Source organism: Amblyomma americanum, chromosome 11, assembly GCF_052857255.1.
Source record: "Amblyomma americanum isolate KBUSLIRL-KWMA chromosome 11, ASM5285725v1, whole genome shotgun sequence".
NCBI classification, from domain to species: Eukaryota; Metazoa; Arthropoda; class Arachnida; order Ixodida; family Ixodidae; genus Amblyomma; species Amblyomma americanum.
The window spans coordinates 88685906-88703772 of NC_135507.1; the positions used below are offsets into that span (position 1 = coordinate 88685906).

The following is a 17867-nucleotide window of genomic DNA, read 5'->3' on the forward strand; positions in this document are numbered from 1 at the left end:
TTGGCGTGGACTTGCTTGGCCCTTTTCCAACGTCAACATCTAGAAATAAGTGGATGATCATAGCGACCGACTACCTGACCCGCTACGCCGAGGCGAAAGCCCTACCGAACGGAACAGCAGCAGAAGTGGCCAAATTTTTCGTGGAGTGCATTCTTCTTCGACACGGCGCCCCCGATGTGCTCATCAAGGACAGAGGAACAGCATTTACGGTGGAACTCACGCAAGCCATCCTGCGCTACAGCCAAACCAGCCACCGGAGGACAACTGCATACCATCCGCAGACCAACGGACTGACCGAGCGCCTGAACAAAACCATCGCCGATATGCTCGCTATGTATGTCGATGCCGAACATAAAACCTGGGATGTCATCCTGCCTTACGTCGTCTTCGCCTACAACACCGCAGTGCAGGAGACCACCCAGATGACGCCTTTTAGGCTCGTCCATGGCAGGGATGCCACGACCACGCTAGACGCCATGCTGCCCAACGTTACAGAAGAAGAGAACGTCGACGTTGCCGCCTACCTTCAACGCGCAGAAGAAGCTCGAAGGCTTGCCCGATTACGGATCAAAGATCAGCAGCGGTCCGACGCCAGACGCTACAACCTACGAAGACGCAACGCGGAATACAAGCCAGGAGACCAAGTCTGGGTGTGGACGCCCATCCGCCGCCGTGGATTGAGTGAAAAGCTTTTGCGCCGCTATTTCGGCCCGTACAAGGTTCTTCGTCGGCTGGGTGAACTGGATTATGAAGTCATCCCTGACGCAATGACTGCATCCCAGCGACGCCGCGTACGACCAGAAGTTGTCCATGTAGTCCGTCTGAAGCCGTAATATGCGGGCTAAAGGCCGCTGCATTTCCATGCTCTATTTTCGCAAGATCCGTTTTTTTCCCTTACTAGTCGCATTATTTGTTTTAATGCATCGGGTCGATGCTTCTTTGAGAGGGGAGTAATGCCGCCAATATTTGCAGTGTTTGTTCGTTTTTCAAATCTGCCGCGACAGCACCTTATCGCTTTGTTTGCGACGCAAGACGCGACTAGATTTATCTCGATTGATCGCAGCCAGGCAAAGCTGATTCTACGTTGTTCCGGAATGTTCTAGGAACTTTGCGCCCTTTATCTCGAATGTTCGCTATCAGCTTTAAATTGAGCACGGCCGACAGCAGCGGGCATTCTGTTCGACGACCGCCGAGCACGCTTGTCTCTTCGCCGCCGCCGAGTGATTCAGTTCATTTTGGGTGCAAGTCAGCAAATAAACAGTTTTATTTTAGAAGATCCTTTTCTCCGTCTTCATCGCTGCTTCGACTGCCGTCACCACTACGTGACAATATCCTAATATTGTTCCTTTTCCCCCTCTTAACGCTCTTTCTCCAGGAATTCGCCACCTGTGTCTTCGCCACTCCCCCTTAGTGGATGTGTGCCATCTTTATTTGAGGCAAACCAACCAACAATCCATGACACGGCCGTTCTTCTGAGGCATCAAGCCTGTATTGCTAAAGAATCTTCTTGCACCAGAAGAACCCGTGTAAATGCGCGCCGCTTTTAGCAAACATCACTGTGGACTCAAGTATATCGGAATCATTCCAAGCGCAAATATGTTTCTGAATGGCTGTATTTCAAATTACAGGCCTTGTTAAATCATCAGTGAATGGTTACACGGCGCTTTGTTATCCGTATCCTTGAAAATAGGGGCACAACATTAATATGATTCCGTTCCAATTTCAATTCTGATTCTTCTTGCAGTTTATAATCTGCTTATATGCCCTCCTTTCAACCTGAATCAGTAAAAGAGACCATGTGACGGCAAAGATCGAACAGAATCAATTCATCACCATCATTAGCCTGACAACGCCCACTGCAAGAAAGACCGGTCTTATGAATCCCCAATCAACACTGCCCTTTACAAACTGCGACCACCGTACCCTATCAAACACGCAAACGAAAATTTTATTTTGTCATAACAGGCATTCCTGTAGTATTTTGAGACCTCACAACAGAAATTCTTGTAGTAACAACAGGATTCTTTTAGTATTGAGCAGTCTCCTGTCGTAACAATAGAGCCAGTTCTGTCACAACAACACACAATTTCTCCATACTACACAAAAATCTGTCGTAATGACAGGAGGGCAAAAATTTCTGTTGTATGTTGGGACCGGCTCAGTTGTGTTTTTCCACGGAGCATGCCCGCAAGCTTCTTAAACTCATCCGCTCACCGAACTTTTTCCGCTCCTTGCTACGCTTGCCTTCTCTTAGAATCCACGCTGTCACCCTTAACGACCGGCGGTTATCTTGCCTTCGATTTACATGCCCTGCCCAAGCCCATTTCTTTCTCTTGATTCCGAATAGGATATCATTGGCCCGCATGTGTTTCCTCACCCCCTCTGCCCGCTTCCGGTCTCTTAACGTTAGACCTATCTTTTTTTTTCATGGCTCGCTGCGTTGTCCTGAACTTAAGCTGAACCCATATCGTTAGCCTCCACATTTCTGCCCCATAGGTGAGTGCCGGTAAAGTACTGCTGTTGTATATTCTTCTCTTGAGGAATATTGCTAAATTGCCATTCATGATTCGAGAGAACCTGCCATATGCGCACCACCCAATTCTTATTCTTTTAGTTATTTCCCTGTCATGAACCAGCAGAATCAAATAATAATACCTATATCACAGCGACCTTATATACTTTCCCATTACAAGCTTTCCATCTACTACTTAAGAATAAACAGGGAACGGCGGGGTTTTTTTCTGCGTGAAAAGATTTCGCGGAAGAGGCGACGTCAGTCTTCACGCATTCCACAACTACACACAGATACAGATATATGTTCATATCCAAAAGGGACACGGAAATGTTCAAACAGTTATGCGTCTTTCTTTAACCAGCAATTTGTAGTTTTTACTACCCAGAGGCACTAAGTATTTTGTTTTTTTTTTCAGTCGCAAAGCGAAATTTTTTTTTCCTTCACGGTAGCATGACAGGAAATATTTGTCTAGTTTGTATTTTTGTTTTCAGAGGCAAGTGCTGCATAGGTGTTTGGGCATCCCACCGAGAAGCGTTCTTAGGGGGAGTGGCTCAAAACCCAGAACAAGCATCTGGCGTCGATGCTGCGAAATGCGCCGTAAATAAAGAAGATGACCCCGCATGCACTGGAATCGTCCAAGCTAAACTTTATAGTAGCAACCTCTTTACGCACCAGTGCGGGGAGAGTGCAACGATGTAGACTTGCAAAACTTTATTGATTCAAATACCACTAGTGCAAGGTACATTTAATGCGCATGCGTGGGACCAGGAGTGATGTGACGTGGACTTTCCCTTCGTGCGGCTCGCACATGCACTGTACTGTGACCCTTTTGCCGCGAACGACCGTGCCCATGCATAATGGGCTTGTCGCAGCCTGCAAAGGTGAGGGTCGAAGAAAGCGGCGATGAGCGGATTAGACCAATTATACACGCACGTGGACTTCTTTCCTGTGCAGGCCAGACGCGGGCTTCACAAAGCGGAATTAAGTCAACCATCATTTGATGACGGGCACATATGGGCCAATGGTGCGTCATATTTGTGGTTTGGTTTGTGGGGGTGTAAGTTCCCGAGGCGACTCTGGCTATGAGGGACGCCGTAGCGAAGGGCTTCGGAAATTTCGACCACCTGGAGTTCTTTAACGTGCGCTGACATCACACTGCACGCGGGCCTCTAGAATTTCGTCTCCATCGAAATTCGAACGCTGCGACCGGTACCGAACCCGCGTCTTTCGCGTCAGCAGCCGAGCGCCATAACCACTGAGGCACCGCGGCGGCCAGTACATCATGTGTATCTACTTTTAGTTGTCATTCTTGCAAAACATCATGGGTACATAAATATACGAGAACTCAAAACATCAGCTCTGCAACATTACCTGATTTAGTTTTGTGGCAAGGGATTATGAAATCATCTGCACCTCTGGTATGTGTCGTACACTTCACGTATGTCTCCGAAAACGTAGATCTACATTCTCGTGCGTGTACCATCAACGTAAATCTATGATCACGTAAGCCTACGATAGCGTAGGCGTGCGATCTTGTATTATCATTGTCACTCCCACGCACTACCCGGCTCTGGAACCATCTTCCGTATTGCACCATCCTGCAGCGTAATCATGACACCTTTCGCGAACATCTACTCAAACACTACGTTGATAACGCTTAGCATTTCATTTATATGCTCATGACTCATATAACTTTGTTTTAAGCTACTTGAGACTATTGTTTTCCTGCAGTATTCATGCGCAGCTATCCTCATGTGTGCCTGAAATGTTTTCCTTCGCTTTTGTGTAACTCTTGTTGCATTTCCCCTATTTTTGTTCCATGATGCATACTTGTATCGTAACTGTATCACTTTTTGTAAACTATATTTGAACTCACTTTTTTTTGTCGGTTTTGTTGCCCTTTCAGTATGCTTTTGATTACGAACCTATTTTAAACTAACTTCTTTCTTTGACCCCCTCTTACACGATGCCTCTAGGAGGCCTGTAAGGTGTGTGTAAATACATAAATAAATAAATGAAGCGCAAATTTGACAACCGAGACAGGAATAAGCAAATATGAAGCTCTTAGCCAGGGGAAGCTCAATGCTTAGCGCAGGTTATTTTAAAATCGAAGGCGTGAGGACTCTTCTCGAGAAGTGTTAATCGCCCTCGCTTGCATTTCCACTCCAAGAACTAATAAGTTGGTGTCTTTGGCTTGGCACCTTAGTTTTGTTGTTCGCGTTTCATTTATTGCTGATAGTACGCGTATGATCACGTAAGTGTACGCAGCAATAATTGCTTTCGAAACTCTCGTGCATATCCCATATTTTTTTCAATAGGGAATATGCCGTAAAAATGAATCATACCCTTCTAACGCAGTGTAGGTGAGGGTAAAATGGATCCCCTGGGCCGACCGCCCTGAAATGGAAGAACAGAAACATAATAAGTGCAATTAAGCCGGTCCGAATTTTATTAGGTGGCAGAAACGCAACATTAGGACTGCAATAGCAAATCAGAGCGTTTGAATAATTTAGTCAGAGACAATCGGAGCGCCCTTATCATGTTCACCCGAAATCAATGCCGCAAGAAGCCTCCCCATTTCCCCCACTTTCATTGGAATAGGCGTTGGTTTAGGACCGTGCGGAACTTGTCGTTTTTAGGAAGGCGCAGATTGGCGTCTGGACGAAGTAAAAGAAGATTAGAAGCTTTTCACTCTCTGGATGGGTGAACAACTGAGTACGTCATCGTGATTCAGCCTGAGGACATCATCATCATCATCAACTGAGTACAACTGGAGGTCTACGCTTCCTGCCCTCTTATCAAGCGTCCACAGACTACCACACTTGTATATATAGTGCGGTTGGCCGAGAGTCGGGATGCTCAACAGTATAGTCAGTCAGCGTGTACAGACGCAGCGCCACACTTGGCAGTGTTGCGGGCAGCGTCTAATAGCGGGCGTCTATTCCGTCTGTACACGCTAAATTTTTTAACCGCCTTAAAACACAGTTGCTTCAGGCTGGTTATTTCGCAGTCGCCAAACGCATATTTCTATGCCGCAAAAATGGCTGTGGTTTAACTCTTCTAAACCGAGTTAGAGCGAAATCACTGCCTGTTAGCAGGTTCTGCCAAAGCCTTCATCTGTCGCCTTTCCTTGGATTGCAACCGTCGCTTGGCGAGTCGTTGCTCGCGTTCTTCCTCTGCTTCGGCTGCTCCTTTGGCTCGACTAGCTTCTCGCTTTCTCTGCAACCGCAGCCGAGCCACGTCTGCAGGGTGCTCCGACTAAGCCTGCTGTCTATAGACCAAGGTTCTCGCAGGCGTTACGACCGCACTGCCTGCCGCGCTCTCCTCCATGGCGAAACTGAACGTGGGCGGCTGCTTCGTCTCCCTATTAGGTGAACGGCTAGTAACGTGGTTAGTCATGTGACCACAGCTGGCGATGCGGGGTTCAGCGCGCAGCGACGGCGGCGGCGCAGCGGCTACAGCAGCGGCGCATCACGTGATATGACGTCCGGCGTCACTTCCGGCCGCATTCCGGTTGATGGACAGGCGGCAGCAGTCGAGGACTTTAGCGAAAGATGGATTATTGGAGCTTTCGCTCCACAACCCGAAAATGCCAGTGTGATGTGAAGAACCAAAGGGGGTCACTGAACCGCAGGAGAGAGATAATTTCGCAGACCTTTACTATGTCGCTTCACCGAGACCGCATGTTGTTTTGGAATTTAAAACCTTGCATGTAAGGGTGCGGCAGATATCTGAGAACGCGCAGTAAAGGTGACACAGCATCCTGTCTATTACAGTTACAAATCCAACGCAGTCACCCGTTGAGTAATTTACTTAAGAGTGTGAATGTTAATGTAAATATTTCGATCTAAGGCTTTTCTTTGTGGCTTCTTATTCTTCTGCACCTCATGGCACTGTCATTGTGTTGGTCACCACGAGGAGGTATTTCTCCGGATTCTTGCCATTTACAAGCAATTAAATTTTGCTACAAGATTCGCGATCGCATGCATGCAAGATTTTCTAGCCATTCGGAAGTTTTTATGGAGATACAGATAATTTTTCCAAAAATATTCCCACACTGCCGCGTCGTCGAGAGTAGATGTAATCATGAAATGCACTGTAGAAAAGATGTACAGCCGGCGAAATCTTTAGCTGGCGTGCGCGGCGGCCACTTTTTCGATGCTCCTGCAGCTCATGGCGGAGCAAACTTTCGAAAATATCAAATCTAAGCACAGGCTCACTAAGCCCGTGCCTAACATCGAGCTTTCTGCAAGCTTGCTTCGTCACAAAGCGCAGGAGCGCAGAAAAAGCGGCCGTCGCGCACGCCAGCTAAAGATTTGGCCGGCTGTACCGCATTCTAGGGCGGTAAATTAGATACTGATACGGGCCTTGGGGAGTGCCTCTCCTCAGCCACTTTTCTTTCTTTGGGTAGAGCATGCCCCACGTTGCCACTTTTTATCTATGGTGACCTGCACAACCAGCGCCCGCCACGTCTGGTAGAAGAATGTATTGTGCAAGAAAGGACTACGGAGAGCCCTCAGACTTTCGCCTTAGCCTGACGCCGCCGTCGCCGCCTCCGCTGGCCGCCACGTTCAAGAACAACGAATTAAAGCTGGTCACTGACAAGGCTGATGGACGGCGCCACGGGACCTGTGCTCTAGGGTTCACGCTCACGACGTAATAACGGCAGCTCCCTCGACGCTGTCGCCTCGCTTATCAAGTGCCACCAGGTCGGTGCATGCGTGCACCTTTCTGGCGGCAGGGCAAAACTTAGGCACCATCGCTCCGCGCGTCGGCTTTGGCCACCACGCGATCATGAACACTCATAGACTGCCCTGGAACAAAGATTCGCTATATTAAAGATAGCGATGCCTGTCGGGAATACAGTGACTTTACTTATTGGCGTAAAATACATGTTCGCTAAATACATGTGTCCGCAAACCATCTACTCAGTGTTCTTAAAATCGCAAAGCATAAGGTAGGATTCGCACTTTAGAGAAAACCGCCTGTGCTGTTGTTTAGAGTTAAATTCTGGAGAGCGCTGTGCATCATTTTCGAAGTGCTCTTGTGAATGTCAGATGCAAATTGAAATTTGGAAGAACCATGCACCAAGAAATACGTTTCTTTTTAATGTGACTGTTGAATTGTTTTACAAATCAAATTAGCAAGCCCTACATTGCGACTGTGCGTTCGGTCAGCCGAGCCCGTAAAAGCAAAATGTGCAACATTAAAATCTGCTTTGCTGACGCTTCTCTTCGTGCATTTGCTTCATAATTTCTGCCTCATAGTCGCAATTGCATGAATAAGTAGTTTGTTCTGCGCACCAAAGTTATCCTTATGAAATGTGAGAATGTAAAAAGCTGAGGACGGCTGCGGGTTAGTTTCTAAAATATTAATTTTAATAAAGAAGAAGATCAGAAGTTGCTTAATGCCTACTTTACACGTTGTAGCTTAGGGCGGCGTTATCTGATCGGGAGTAGAATGCGAGCAGACTCATTACCATTTTCATTTCACATTTATCGGTGCCAAGCCACCAAAATGGTACAACTAAGACTGCAAAGGTGCTGCGCTGCTAAGCTATGGAAACTAGGTAGTTGAAGTACGCTGTGTAGTGGTCGTGGTGGTGGTGGAAAACATTTATGGGCAGATACACTTAGAGGAGCTTATGCATGATCTGTCCCAGAGGGGGCCCAGCCCTTATAAGTAATATATGAAGGTCCACTCCAGTGGCGTCGGCCGCCGCCGGGGCTCGCCCGACCAAGGTCCGTTGAACATGCAGGTTAGAGTAGCCGAGCTGAGTCGCCTCCCAGTCCTCCCGGGTTGGGTTGGGGTGAGGGGGGCTAGCTGGGTTGTAGGGGCAGGCCCACATCATGTGGTAGATGTCCGAAGACTTCTCCGCACAGTGCAGACAGCTGCCCGAGAAATAAGAGAAGTGTTTGAGAGCTGCCGGGCACAGCAAAGTATTAGAATACAAGCGGAGCAGAAACCGCTCCTCCGCCTTTGAGTGACCTTTTAACGGGCGGGGATAAAGGCCGTGGCCAGATTCATAAAATAAAACAATGTCTTTGAAGGAGTAAGCTGGAGTGATTTCGAGTTCCTCATCGTCGGGGCCTAAGGGGAATGCCCAGTGAGAGAGCGCGCGGGCGGCGGAGTCAGCTGCCCCATTTCCCTCAAGGCCCATGCGAGCAGGAGTCCAAACGATATTCCGGTGAGCGGGGTCTCCGGTGTAGTCGCTGTTTTGGCGAAGGCGGAAGGCTATGTACGGTACCCAGCCCTGCTCGACGTTCTGACAGGCCCCTAGCAAGTCGGAAATAATTGTTTTGGAAGTGGGATGAGATGCAGCCGATGCACTGGCGACTTCCTCCGCGTGTGTTACACCACGGGCTCGGAAAGGTGGGGGGATGGCATTGGTTTTTGGGAAAGGAACTGGCGCAGTATTTGCCTCACATATCGGCGGACACCTGAACCGCGCCGTAAGGGAAGAGTTTAAGGAGGTAGTGAAATATGAAAGGAAGAAAGAGGTGACATAGTGGAGGGCTCCGGAAAAATTTTGACCACCTGGGTATCATTAACGTGCAGTGACAATACACAGCACACGGACGCTTTAGTGTTTCGCCTCCATCGAAACGCAGCCGCCGCGGTCGGGTTTGAACCCTTTTGCTCCGTATCAATAGCCGAGCGCCCTAACCACTGAGCCACCGCGGCGGCCGTTCACTGTTTGAACGCGACCGCGTTAAGGAGCTCGTGCTGCAGGAAAGCCGGTGTCGTCAGCGTCTTTGGCCTTGAGCGAAAAATGGCGCATCTCGGTGGACACCGGAACCGCGCCGAAAGGGAAGAGATCTTCCTTCCCTTACAGCGCGGTACGGGTGTCCAGCGAGAATTGTGATACAGTCGCCATTTATTTTGCTTAAAACCAATTTTCATTTTAATATCCTTCTCTTACGTCCCGGTTCGGGTGTCCACTGAGATATGTGAGACAGGCGTCCTTTCCTTAAATTGTTCAACGGGCCACGCGTAGCGCCGAACGGACGTTGGCATTCCGTGGACTCCTTGGCAGCGCTGCAACACGCTGTCGCGTCGCACTCTTAAAGACGAAGCTTAAGCGTCCTCCAATTTTTTTTGACTGGTGGAGAACTGCGGCTGAGTACCATCCCCCATGGTGTGCCGGAGGCATCCACGTAGAATACGCAGGGTTTCAATCCATAGCAGCGGGCCAGGGCTTCCACCCGCGCCAGGCGCCGGCCATTATAGTCCTCACGGTTCATGTCCGCCGGAAGATGGCGCACGTGGAAGGCGCATCTCAACTGGGGTGGAAAACGTACGCGCTGTTCCCTGCGTATTGCACGAATCGCGTGCTGAACCAAATATGCGCTGCTCCTTAGGTGGGCCGCATGATGAGAAGCTGAGCAGGAAATAGAAGTGCATTTCGACGCAGTCATCCTCAGCCGTAATAGGCGTTTAGCTGCGCATTTAAAAGTCGATTAAAGTAGCGCGCCGATCACTTCTTAGTACACCGCACTATGGTGCAATGTTCAATAAGCTTGCTATTGTGTCTAGAGGCGACTGGCGACTGACACAAACTCAGCACAGATGCACCGAGTGCACTGTGCACTGTGCACGTCTACTGAAGCCTAGCCAAGGAACTGATAATTTAACCAATATTTCATATATTACTTAAAGCAAAGCAGGTCTTTCCGCGTCAAAGCCGCATGACCGCAGTTTTAACGGACTATACAGACACCGCATTTTTGCTTCGCGTTTTTTTCTTTCAAATGATGGGTTAGACGTTCGTATAAAAATATTATGCCGTGGTATTCGCCTACGCATGGTAAAAAATTATAACTGAATTTCTTCTTGATACCGCCTCTGCTTACGTTTCATCAACCGAACGACTGCTGCAACGTGCAGTTGGCGTTTAGGTCACATGGGGCATGAGCAAAAAGAAATATAACGGTTGGTACGTCACTCGTTGCGATTTCAGAGCGAACCAAAATACTACGTATCAGGGACTATATTGAACATTTTTGTACCTCACGTGACCTAAATACCATCTACACGTTACAGTGAACATTCAGTTGCTGAATTTGAAGCCGGAACTGTACGAGTGAAGAAATTAAATTATAAATTATAGAGCGGCCTTATCCGAATACCACATCGTGATCTGTGTATTCTAATATCCAAAGCATATTTTGAAAGAAGAGAACACGCCACTAAAATTAGTCGTCAATAGTGCTTTAAGAAGCGAGGCGCAGCATGGGCTGCCGCTTTCAGTTCGCATAAAAATCACAGAAAGCGTATATGTACGTGTGTTCAAGCAAGCTGTGATAAACCGACGTCATACACAGCAGGCGCATTGCCGCTCACAACTCTAGAAGAGTGTTGGTGACACTAGCGGCGACTTTGTTTCCACAAAACAAACTTTGTCATAACTTTTTTGTACTCTTATTGTTATGGGAGCTCTAGGCCTGCACCTAAGTCTGTCCCTTTCGTAGAATATTCCATTGGCGCTATCCTATAAGCAAAGAGCATGTTAGAGAGAAAGAGAAAAAAGGTTTATGAAAGGAAAGGTGGAGAATTGGCCCAGCGGTAAGGTGACTCTGGCCTGCTACTCCACAAATGAACATATTGATAATTTGCATCGCCACGGCGCAGGTCAGTGCAAGGCGTATTCTGTTACTTGCTAATTGCTAACATCCCGCGCGAAGTTAAATCGCTAGTGACTACTGCCGCCAGCACCGCGCATCTGTTCGCATTGGCCATGAACGTAAAACAAAACTATGTACAGTCCAGAGCAAAAGTCTGTGGACCGCGTGCTCCCAAATTTAAGCCGCCAGCCCGGCCTGTCGAGTACGCTCACGAAGATAAAACAGGATTTTGACTTTCACCTTCACAGGTGCGGACAGCAGCCGGCGGTTAATAACGGAGCTATTGGCTTCGTTTTTAGAGCTCGCGGTCCAGAGACTGTCTCCGATTGTACATGCATACCCAAAATAAGAAAAGGAAATCATTATCTCAATTTCGCCAATGGTAACTCCATAAATATAAGTAAAACGCACCCTTATTCTTTCTTTCAAATAGACTTCCTCTGCAAGGTGACTTTCATGAGGCATTTTCAACGTCAGCACACAGGTGACATTAAAATCGTCCTTCTGTGCCAGTTGAGTGTTTCCTTTTATATTGGAGCATCCGCTACCTCGTTAATTCATTGTAATGGCACGGCAACGACAAAGCATGATTAGTGACGTAGACAGGCAGAGTAGAAAGGTGGGTCAAAAAATTTATATGCAGAAAACTGAAGTAATGTTCTAGAGTCGCGGAAGGGAACCACGCTTTATGATGGCGAGGGGCTGGAAGTGGTGCGGTAATACGTGTACTTAGGGGAGGGAGTGACCACAAATTCGGATGACGAGAGTGAAATAACTAGAAGAATAAGAATGAGGTGGAACGCATTTGACGGGTTTCCTCGGGTAATGAATGACCATTTGCCAATATCCCTCTTAAAGGCATACACAGAAACAAAGAGTTGATATTAGGCTGAGGACAACGCAGCGATCCATGGAAAGGAAAATGATTGGTGCAACGTTAAGAGACCGGAAGCGGGCAGAGTGGGTGGGGGAACAAACGCGGGTTAAAGACATCCTAGATGAAATCAAGAAGAAATGGGGTAGGGAAGAGCATGTAATGCGAGAGAAAAGGAACCGATGGCCGTTAAGGATGACGGAGTGAATTCCAAGAGAAGGCAAGTGTAGTAGGGGGTGGCATAAAGTTATGCAGATTGATGAGATCAAGAGGATAGCGAGGATAAGATGGCCACAGCTGGCACAGAAGAGGGTGAATGAAGAGACTTGGGAGAGGCCTTTTCTCTGCATTGGGTGTAGTCAGACTGAAGACGATTATGACTGCAGTGGGGGTAGGAAGACGTATGAAACAGACTGACTATGGTTTCGACTGTTGCCGCTAAATATAGCCTCTCCACAGGCGGCGCAAGTGGTCTACAGCATGTGCAAGCCTTTGTGAGCAATTATGAAGCTCAAGTTTCTGGTAGGCGCCCAAGAGCGTGCATGTTTATAGTTCCACCACACAGGAAATCCCTAAGAGGTGCTGTTTTTAGGGATTAGGAATCCACAAAACTAGGAACACTACGCATTAAGGCATAAAACAGTCGGCACGTTGATACTTACTCGACAGCAAAGGTGAAGAGCAGAAGTGATAGAAATGCAACGCAGGTCATTTTGTTGTCAGAGAATATGCACATAGCCATAGAAAGTGGTCGAAGCCTGTTTGCGTCACTCGCAGTGCAGCAGCATTTGCGCCGTTGGAAATACGGCTAAAGATCCGTGTAATCACCACAATGGTTTTATACGCCAAACCATCCAATCATCCGCGATGTTTTTGGAAGCTGACGCGATCTTTTCTGATCCGTGCATGCATAAAACGGCGAGATATAAGGTTTAAATTACAATATTTATATTCTAAACTTCTGCCTTCTAATGACATACAGAAGCTTAAGTGTCTGTAATCTAATGTAACCAGAAGAAGGTTTTCTCTAAAGAATAGAGTTCAAATAAATTGCTGATTTGCCCAGTCGATAAGTTGCCGCCGTGGAAACAAAGTAAAACCCCGCCAAAGCTGAATACAGCGAGGAAGGAAAGGACATGCCCTCATTATTAAGAGAGGGGTTGTTGGAAACGCAAACATTAATGGAAATTCACAAAGAACATTCATTAACATGTACAACAGTTTATTTAGAATCCAAATTAAGCTCAGTCATTAGCACATACGAAGAGGGGCCCTCGTATTAACAGCATTAGCACCAATCAGTTCTGATTTTACAGCGACTGTTCTTAAGCCTCTATGTCACTGGGTTTCGTGTTGGTGTAGCTGAAGTAGTCGGCATACCCATCGTGTGGTTGCCAATAGAAACAACTGGGAGAGTAGTTTCGTTGGAAGAAGGGAAGCATGACTTTGAGGAGATAGGAGTTGTGCGTAACCGGGGAGTGGTTACCGTGGAAGGAAGGAGAAGGTTATGGCGAGAGAGAAGGAATGCACAATCAGAGGATGGTGACCAACGGTTCCTGAATGATGCTAATCGCCCACAGTAACCGCGGCAACCTTGTGGAGGGGATCACCTTGAAAGGAGGACGGTTACCACGGTTATCGCGTAAAATAGGTGTATGGCGAGAGCGGAGCGCGTAACCAGCAGGCGGTTAGTGCACTCTAAGAAAAAAGGGTGTGAGAAAGGGGTAAAAAGGACTTTTACCCTATTTAGAGGACCCTAGGAATAACTTTGCACCCGTTAAAAGCACGCTACTGATCACTTGCCCCCTTTTAGAAAACTTACAAATTACTTACGCTCTCTACCAGTGTTGATAACTGCGCGTCCTTTCTTGCCCCCAAAACAGCGGGGTGATTATACTTTGCTCGCATGACGCGATGGGGCGCTCGTGGAGAATTTTGTGTGAAGTGCCTCGATGCGCATGCCGACTTCATAGAGGGGCGGGAAAGAATTTATATAATGGTTGATTTCTCTTGTGTGGCAAATACATCAAGTAAAAAGATTAAGCTTAGCAGTCTACGCTCAAAACGGAATTCAAATGCTTATATCTTTTTCCCATATAGACTGTTTCTAGTACGACTAAAAACATTCCATGCTTTAATTTGACATGATGCGGCGATCAGCTCCAACGCTCACGTTCTATGCGCATTTAATCTGTGTCCGTTTCAAGCAGTGCATATTTCCTCCTCGCGCTCAGCTGCACGTAATGGCAACATCGGCGGGCCCTGATGTAGTGTCATGATTAAACTTGCACCATAAGCTCACGCTCGTCTGTAGGACATTCGTGCTTTACATAATACTTCATTTTAGGTTACGAGTGATAACGCAAATGCAATTTGCCCTTGACAGCCTCGCCGTTAACAGGGCTGGGGGTGAGCCCAAGGTAATCTTTTACAAAGGAGCAGAAAGAAATAGGGAAATGCTGAGTGGCGCATACGCAGATGAACCCACTGATTTGTGGGAAGGAGTCTTGGGTCCTCTGACGCTTTCTCCTCCTCCCTGGCAATGGAATTTTTTGTTTATTTCTCAATAAATTTGAAAATGACTTTTGAATGCTATACGCCAAGAGAAAAACAGAAAGCAGAAAACGTGCTTGTCATAAATAATTATGGTGTAATCAATAAAAGAGTGCTCAAACTTTGTTATAGCTCACATTTTTCATGGCACACTCGCAACTTCCTGTAGCAAGGGGTGGGCAGGAAAGAGGAGAGAGAAGGCGCCTTTGGCCACGTGTCACTGCAGCAATTAGTCCAAAAAGTTTTTTGTCGCGAGTCCGCTTCTCCAGATTTTTAATCCGCTTTGTGCTGCTTCATTCTTTCGGCGAAGTTCCTGGTCTCGCCGATGTACGACGCCGAGCGCTATTGTGCTCCTGCGCAGAAAGCTCTGACTTGAATCATCATGCTGACGCGGGGCAATGTTAACACTCCCTAGGAATACTTGTCCCCTCAGGGTCTACGTTCAGTGACCCGGCGGATGACTAACCGAAGGCGGGATAGAGAAGCGGACGCGCAGCTCGGAAGCCACGCTAACCCCTCACCGTGCTGTCCTTGCTGTATATGCACAGCGCTGACTTCCTGCTCACAGGAGTACACTCAAGGGTTTGAAGTTATCCCGCATTAGAAGCTTCTCAACTGATTTGCTAATGCGAGCGCAAGTGAGCGTGAATCCTAGACACACGTGTGAACACTGCAAGAGCGTTGTGAAACTTATTTTTTATTAAGTATGCTTTTTGACTGAGCAAATTTCACTACGTTCAGGTCAGCGCACAAATCTGTGTCCCACATCTTGTGGACCATCTCTACATGCACATTTTATTGATTATATATGTGTGTGTGTGTGCCTAAGTATTTTTAGTATACATTGGCTTGATTTGCTCTCCTGTGACAACTACAAGCTGACATTTGCTTGATGTTGATATCTGGCACATATTCTTGGCCGTTATTTAATAATAACGCTTGGAAGATCTTTCTAAGCATGGATGGTTCATGGTTTATGAGGGTTTAGCATCCCGATGCGACTCAGGCTGTGAAGGATGCCGTAGTGAAGTGCTCCGGAAATTTCGAACACCTGGGGATCTTAAAGTCCACTGACAGCACACAGTACATGGGCCTCTGGAACTTCGCATCCACACAAATTCGACCGCCGCGGCCGGGATCGAACCCGCGTCTTTCGGGTCAACAGCTGAGCGCCATAACGACTGAGCCACCGCGGCGGCTTCAAAGTATAGAAGATATGACGATACGTACCAGAGTTGTACGTAACGCATTACATGTAATTGATTACTTGTAATCAGCTGCACTTTCTTGCAATTTTGTGATTAATTTATTACTTTTTTTTCAAACGGCAAAGTTCCAGGCAATTGAATTACTTTTTCTGTAGTTGATTACAGGTAACCAGTTCCTTCTTTCCAAAAAAAAAGCTGGAACCAAAGGTACAGCTTTCCTGACGGCAAGCAGTTTTCTTTGTGACCGAGCGACAACAGACCGGTTGCCGAGAAGCATCGCGCACGATCATGTCCGCACCACAACCGGGTGAACGCCGTCTTCTATGGGAGTTCTCCTCCCGAGAGGTATCACGTGACCGCTCTGTAGCCCCCCCCCCCCCCCCCCCCCCCCCGCGGTCTTGTCAGATGGCGCTGCAGCTCACCTCTCATTCCACCCAAAATCGACGCAAGGTTTTCTAAAAGTGATCAGTGCAGCCGCTGATCGCTTCGCGAGTAAACGTAGGGATGTTTTTGACCGCAGCTTCGATAAAAAATTGCCCTCGGAAATTAATAGCGTAGAACAAATCATTGCAAACTAAACATTTTGACAGATTTGCCTGTCTGGTTGGGTTTGAAGACTTGTAATAAACTGCACTTCTCCAAACAAAAATTTTAATTTTTGGTTGGAACATTCCGAGGACTCCGACCATAGAATCAACTTCGAAGGAACCCGCATCCTGGGAACCGAAACAAATTACCACAAAAGGCTCCTTCTGGAATCCTGGCACATTCAAACCACCCCGAACAACATCAACCGCACAAAAGGAAACCTGCCCCCAGTATATGCCCAGGGACTTCGCTCTTCCACTCAACAAAAAAAAACAAAGTCGCCATTGACCGCCTCCCCACAGTGCGACAACGTGACTAACAGCCTTAACGCCCTCTCTCCCTCCACCATGCCTTTCGCATCACAGCTGTCATTTCTTTGAACCCCTCCTCCCCTCTATACTTAAAAGACACTAGCTAAAGCCCTCAGTCACCCCTGGAAACGTTGGGTCAGCCTGGAAACGTTGGGTTAAAATTAAAAATTTTGGTTGGAGATGTGCAGTTTATTAAAAGAATAAATCATCAAGCAAGCTGCTGCAGTTCACTGCAGTCTGAGTAAATTTGTGTCATGGAACTATAAATGTTGGAAGGAAAGTAACGAAAGAGTAACAGCCTAGTTTTCTGTAATTGTTACGTTACTTTCCTGAGACTGTAATTCACCCCGGTATTCATATACATTTCTGATGTAGTCATTTCAATTGTACTCGGTTACTTATTTTCCGTAAGGTGTTGAAGAATGATATATAACGGAGCTTTGTCAACTTTTAGTTTTCTTTCTAGCAATAGTAGTAGCAATTTGTCATACATGTAAGAATTAGCAGGAACAGAATCCGAAAACAGGCTTTTTCCGCACAAGTGCGTGCACTTGCTCATTTTCTAACTTATACGCAATATTTCAAATAACTTATATTAAAGCACGCTTGCACCACCTTCATAGTGGCTGCCATTTTAGAGGCGAGAAGCGCAGAGCTTAAGTACATTCGGCATATTTCATACCGCACACTTTTTTTCAGTATTCAGCCGTCAAGAAAACAGGCGACTTTTTATGCCGACAGTTAACCAAGGAATTTTTTTACATATGCGCAGAAGCAAGCACCCGGCCGGGAAGGGCCACCGCACGTGCACAACAGGCGTACCTAAAACCGGTAGTATGTCTCCGGTATGCTAAATCCCTCCACCAAGAAAGCACACGCGGGGGACACGCGGAATCCGGAACCAAAAGAGGAAAAGAAAAAATCTGCCCACAAAAGGAGGAAAGGGTGAGGGGCGGGAAAGAAAGGGTGCAGAGGACGGGTGGGTTCGCTCATTCGCCCTTCCGCGAATACAGCGCTACCGGTCGTGTCACTGCCTAGTACTGGAAGCTGCGGCAGGGCGCAGTTTGCACTTTGCGTCTCTGGACAGTGCCTGTCTAGCTATCTGTACCTGTGGTGTGCAGTCGCCGAGCGAATAACGCGTCTCGATAGCCTGCCAACAGGCTAACTTTGCGATGACGCCATATCAGTCCTGGT

The 17867-nt window shown here is 47.3% G+C and overlaps 1 protein-coding gene across 1 annotated transcript in view; it reads right to left on the reverse strand.

The window, feature by feature from the left end:
- The window catches only part of LOC144110411 (uncharacterized), a 19582-nt gene extending 6678 nt beyond the window's left edge, over nucleotides 1-12904 (reverse strand). Inside the window, exons 1-2 of the mRNA XM_077643269.1 lie at nucleotides 12676-12904; nucleotides 4861-4912 (exon numbers count right to left, since the gene is read on the reverse strand). Of these exons, the coding sequence (XP_077499395.1) occupies nucleotides 4861-4912; nucleotides 12676-12755 (132 nt within the window). The 5' untranslated portion in view covers nucleotides 12756-12904. The remainder of the gene's footprint in view (nucleotides 1-4860; nucleotides 4913-12675) is intronic.
- Nucleotides 12905-17867: the final 4963 nt, after the last annotated feature.